The sequence below is a fragment of the Gossypium hirsutum genome, chromosome A03 (genome assembly GCF_007990345.1).
Source record: "Gossypium hirsutum isolate 1008001.06 chromosome A03, Gossypium_hirsutum_v2.1, whole genome shotgun sequence".
Classification (NCBI taxonomy): domain Eukaryota; kingdom Viridiplantae; phylum Streptophyta; class Magnoliopsida; order Malvales; family Malvaceae; genus Gossypium; species Gossypium hirsutum.
Genome location: NC_053426.1, coordinates 105,429,622 through 105,433,806, shown reverse-complemented (window position 1 = coordinate 105,433,806; position 4,185 = coordinate 105,429,622). Strand labels below are relative to the sequence as shown.

The window sequence follows — 4,185 nt, the reverse complement described above, 5'->3', positions numbered from 1 at the left end:
CACTATGAAAACGGCGTCATCTTTTTTTCTTAAATTTCACCTTCTTGTGTCATGCCCGACACTTAGCCATTTCCCCCAAAATCCCAAAATAGATATCCCAAACGTTTAGCCATTTCCAGTAAAACCCCAAAACAGATTTCCCCAATTCTCTACATTTCCCCTAATCCCTAAATTTCCCCCAAAATCCCTAAGTTTTTTTAATAGTTCTTCGTTTAAGTAAAGTCCTTATATTTAAAAAAAATTCAATTTTTTTCAGGTATTAGGGAAAGCGATTCGGCCAGGTATTTCAGCATCTAGAGTTTCTGTCAATGTTGGAGAAGAGGTAAATATTCGAGTAATTCATGCTTGTAGTTGATTTTTGGTGTAAATGTTGTAGGTTTAGGGTTTAGATTAAATTTTTGGTGTTTTTCTTTGGTTGGCAGCGTTGAAGGAATAGCTTCAGATCCTAAAGTGCACACTTTCGAGGAGGTTGCCAACCACAACAAAACCAAAGATTGTTGGCTAATTATTTCTGGGAAGGTCAGATCTTGTTCTTTCTTTTATTCGATTAATGTTTCTGGTCTTTCTCTGCTGGATTGTTTTAGTTCCTTTGCTTTTATTTAAAAATCATGCTTATTTTGTTTGATTATAGATTATTTGTGAGTTTAGTTCATCTTTCAATTGCAAGTATTTGGATACTATTAATTTATCTTTTAGTTATACATATAAGTGTGTGTGTGTGTGTGTTCTGCAACAGTTTATGCCATTTATGTGGTTGCTTTTGTCTGATAGATTGAAGTTTTTTCAATTGGCAGAACTCATATTATCTCTAATTAGTTGAATAAAAGGGTAATGATGGGATCTAATCACATAAATATGCAAATGAACCATTCCAGTAGTTCAATCGTCTGCTCTTATCCAACATTACTTATGTGAAAAATAGTTGAGTGCTACCTGTAATTGAATACGGGGAATGAAAATTTTGATTTCTGGTGTTTGTAGGTCAAATTTTCGTTATATATCAAACGTTTCTCCTTTGATGTTTAGTAGTCCATTGAAGTCAAGAACAAGGTATTTGAAGTTAAACTATTGTTTATGATTGAGATTTCTCTTGATCTAGGTTTATGATGTAACTCCGTTCATGGATGATCATCCCGGAGGTGATGAAGTTTTGCTGTCAGCTACTGGTAAGTTTTTACAATCGATTTTGTATTTGGTGCTTTAAGTAACTAACCTTGAATTCGGTAGTTTGATCATGTTATTTGTCCTCTAATTTTGAATTTCAAAATATCTCGTAAATATATAATTTATGCCCTTATCTGGCTGCCAGACAATACTAATAAAAACAAAGCGATTCTGTTACCTTATTTAAACCTTGAAATTAAAGCACCCTTTTTTTTCGAAAAAGAAATTATCTTATATAAATGCAGAACCTTATGTGGCTATAGTACCTTCATTTGCTTATGCTTTCATGGCTGCTTTGCTTGGTTTTTTAGGTTACTACCATTGCCTTGCTGCTGTTTTACTTTTTTTAGCTATAGTTTTAGTTCACGGAGATATTCACAGTGGCTTTAACATGGGGTATGAAGTGAAGAGAAATGAAGTGAAAAGCTGTGATTTTTTTCAAGGAAGTTGGGTTTTTGATGATTCTTTTAACCCTCTTTATGATTCTTCGAGTTGTCCCTTCGTCGGCGGTGGCTTCGATTGCCGGAAAAATGGCAGACCTGATCAGAATTACCTCAAGTATAGATGGCAGCCTAATGACTGTGCCGTCCCCAGGTAAAGTTATCTTATTCCTTTCTATTTTTTTTTCTCTCATTGTTTTTTCTTTAAATACAATCGAGGGTATATGCAAATTTTGATTAAATCTATTTTTTTTCTCATTATTAACGTTAAGGGACGATTATTTTTAATTCTTTGAATTTTTTTTATTATTTTCATGAAATTAAGGATACCAATAAGATTATACCAAGCATGATTTAGCTATTACTCTGTCTAAAAAAATTAATTATTACTGTTTGCGTCAATTTTGATTTTGGTCCTTCTTGATCCTGGGCTTGGTTATTGCGGTACGTCACTATACCAAGAAAGAGTAGCTTATTACTATACAGGAGTTTACCTGTTACGAGGGAAGAATCAGTGTGTCTCATCTGTTAGTTGAAATAGCACAGTCATATCTTTTGTTTAATTTCCTTTTAGCATTTGTGTGTCGAACTAAATACCCGTTGATGATATGCTCCATTGTCAAAAGACAATACTATATTTGAGCATCTTTGAGCCCCCATTTAAGTTAGCAGGGAAACCAGACAATGTTTAATATTGTTGGAATTTAAAAGCAGGAACATGTTTTTAAAATGGAGTGGGACAGCAGGTCTTATTTTTCAGGTATGGAATGTTACGTCACTCCATAGGTTCTTTCTTTTTTGGTCACTAGGTGTTTGTTCTGTTTTTCCTTCAAAGAGAAGTTTGTGAAAAGTAGCACCCTACAAGTACCTTTAATTCTGAATTTGAATTTGATATTTTGGGGGATTATGGGTTATGTTTCAGTTATATGATTTATTTATAATATATAAATATGCAGCATGCTGGTGCTTGTGATGAAAAAGGAAATCCAATTATCAAGGACTACTATGGCAGCCCGCTTGCCGCAAGGTTTGTATGTCTGTAGCCTTGTGTTTATATCTTCTATAAGATTCATTTACATCATTAGTTTGCTGTTATCACTATTCTTTTAATTTTATTTGCTTGCTTCTAATCATCTATTAAATCCCCGTTTTTTAAATTGAAATCTTAATGTAGTGGTAAGCCTTACGACAATATGTTAGTGGCTAAATTTGAATGTGTCTATACTGGTTCTGGTGATCAAGGTTCCTCCATGGTTAGCATCTGCACCCTGTGGCTTTTCATTACTTTTGACATGGATGGGCCTAACTTCTGTTACCTTTGCAGTTTGCATTTAACATGGAACAAGGGCTTCCTGTCATGCCCGAGTGGCTGTTCTTCAACAGAGTGAATTCTCGGGCAAGAAAAGTTGTTGAAATTGGTCCTACTCGCCTTCTTTTAAGGTATTATGCTTATTATTTACTTTTTCATGAATTACCATTTTTATTTGTCTGAAAATTGTTAGGTGAGTTCAAGTTCAGGTTTTTCTGTTTCTTTTGAAAAATCTTTCACCAGTATAAAATAGAATGCTTGGACGTTGGTTTTGGTTTGGTTTTGTTCTTTTTCCATTTTTTTCTTGCTCTTCTTACATATAAATCTTCAGTGAGTCTTTCAGTTAAAAATGTGATTTGTATTGGCTTTAATGTTCATTTTTTCCTTATTTGGTTTACAAGTAACTAAAAACTGTATCTGTCTAATTATTGCTTAGATTGTAGTACTTTGTGCAATTATTTCTACTGTCTTGATTCCAATGATTATAAATGTAAGCCGTATGATTCTTTGGTCACCCATCAGCACCATATGTGGTACTGCAAGGGATATTGACTTACTTTACAACTTGTTTCTCAGTTGTTTATTTTAAAATTTTCTTCTGCACATTCCAGGGATGCATGGGACATGGCTACTGAAATTTGCCTTTCTCAGCTTCCATCGTTGGTTGAGGATCGTAATGCAGAGTTTCAGGTGTGTTTTTCTTCCAGAGGTAGAACTTACTTGAATGTAAATTAAAGGTTAAGGATTTAATAGGAGTAATATAGGGATCTTTGGATTTATTTAAGGGTAAATTTTAAGATTTTTTGGTTGCATAAGCCCTTGAATTTATGCTAAAAGTGGAATTTATTATAATTTTATTGATTATTTTGAAAAATCTATAGTCAGGAAAAAAAAATAAATATGTATAAATTATGTAAGTTCTTTGTGTAGCATTTTAAGAACTTCAAAGCTCACAGATGATTTGTTATACTCTATATGAGTTCATTGATTCTATGTTTTTGCAATTTTAGGTATGATCGTGGGTGCAGCAACTTCAACTGAAAAGTACTTGTGCAGGTCTGGAGTAGGTCAATCAAGAAGCTCTGCTGGAATTAAACTGACAAGTAAACAGTATGCTTGTAGTTAAAGTTTCTTATAGTGAACATCATGTTGTTTATTCGGTAGAAGTTTCAAAGATTTTACTTTTTAGAAGAAAGTGTATTGTAGTCATTAGATTGGGTTTTCAAAGATTGATTATGAACATTTTGATCAAATGAAAAGTTCTCTTATTAA

The 4,185-nt window shown here is 33.2% G+C and overlaps 1 protein-coding gene across 1 annotated transcript; it reads left to right on the top strand.

Annotated features, from left to right (window-relative positions):
- LOC107886789 (uncharacterized) lies at nt 1-4,185 on the top strand. Its single transcript, XM_016810852.2, has 10 exons — nt 1-322; nt 423-519; nt 1,100-1,166; nt 1,476-1,758; nt 2,319-2,364; nt 2,561-2,631; nt 2,779-2,857; nt 2,929-3,044; nt 3,525-3,603; nt 3,924-4,185. Exons 1-10 carry the CDS (start codon nt 309-311, stop codon nt 3,927-3,929), a joined length of 858 nt encoding a protein of 285 aa, XP_016666341.1. The 5' UTR covers nt 1-308; the 3' UTR covers nt 3,930-4,185.

What these genes read in the sequence shown, in the direction of transcription:
- LOC107886789 (XM_016810852.2), top strand. An exon ending in GGCTAATTATTTCTGGGAAG is followed by an intron (nt 520 to 1,099) that starts GTCAGATCTTGT and finishes CTCTTGATCTAG; the next exon opens with GTTTATGATGTAACTCCGTT. An exon ending in CCTACTCGCCTTCTTTTAAG is followed by an intron (nt 3,045 to 3,524) that starts GTATTATGCTTA and finishes TGCACATTCCAG; the next exon opens with GGATGCATGGGACATGGCTA.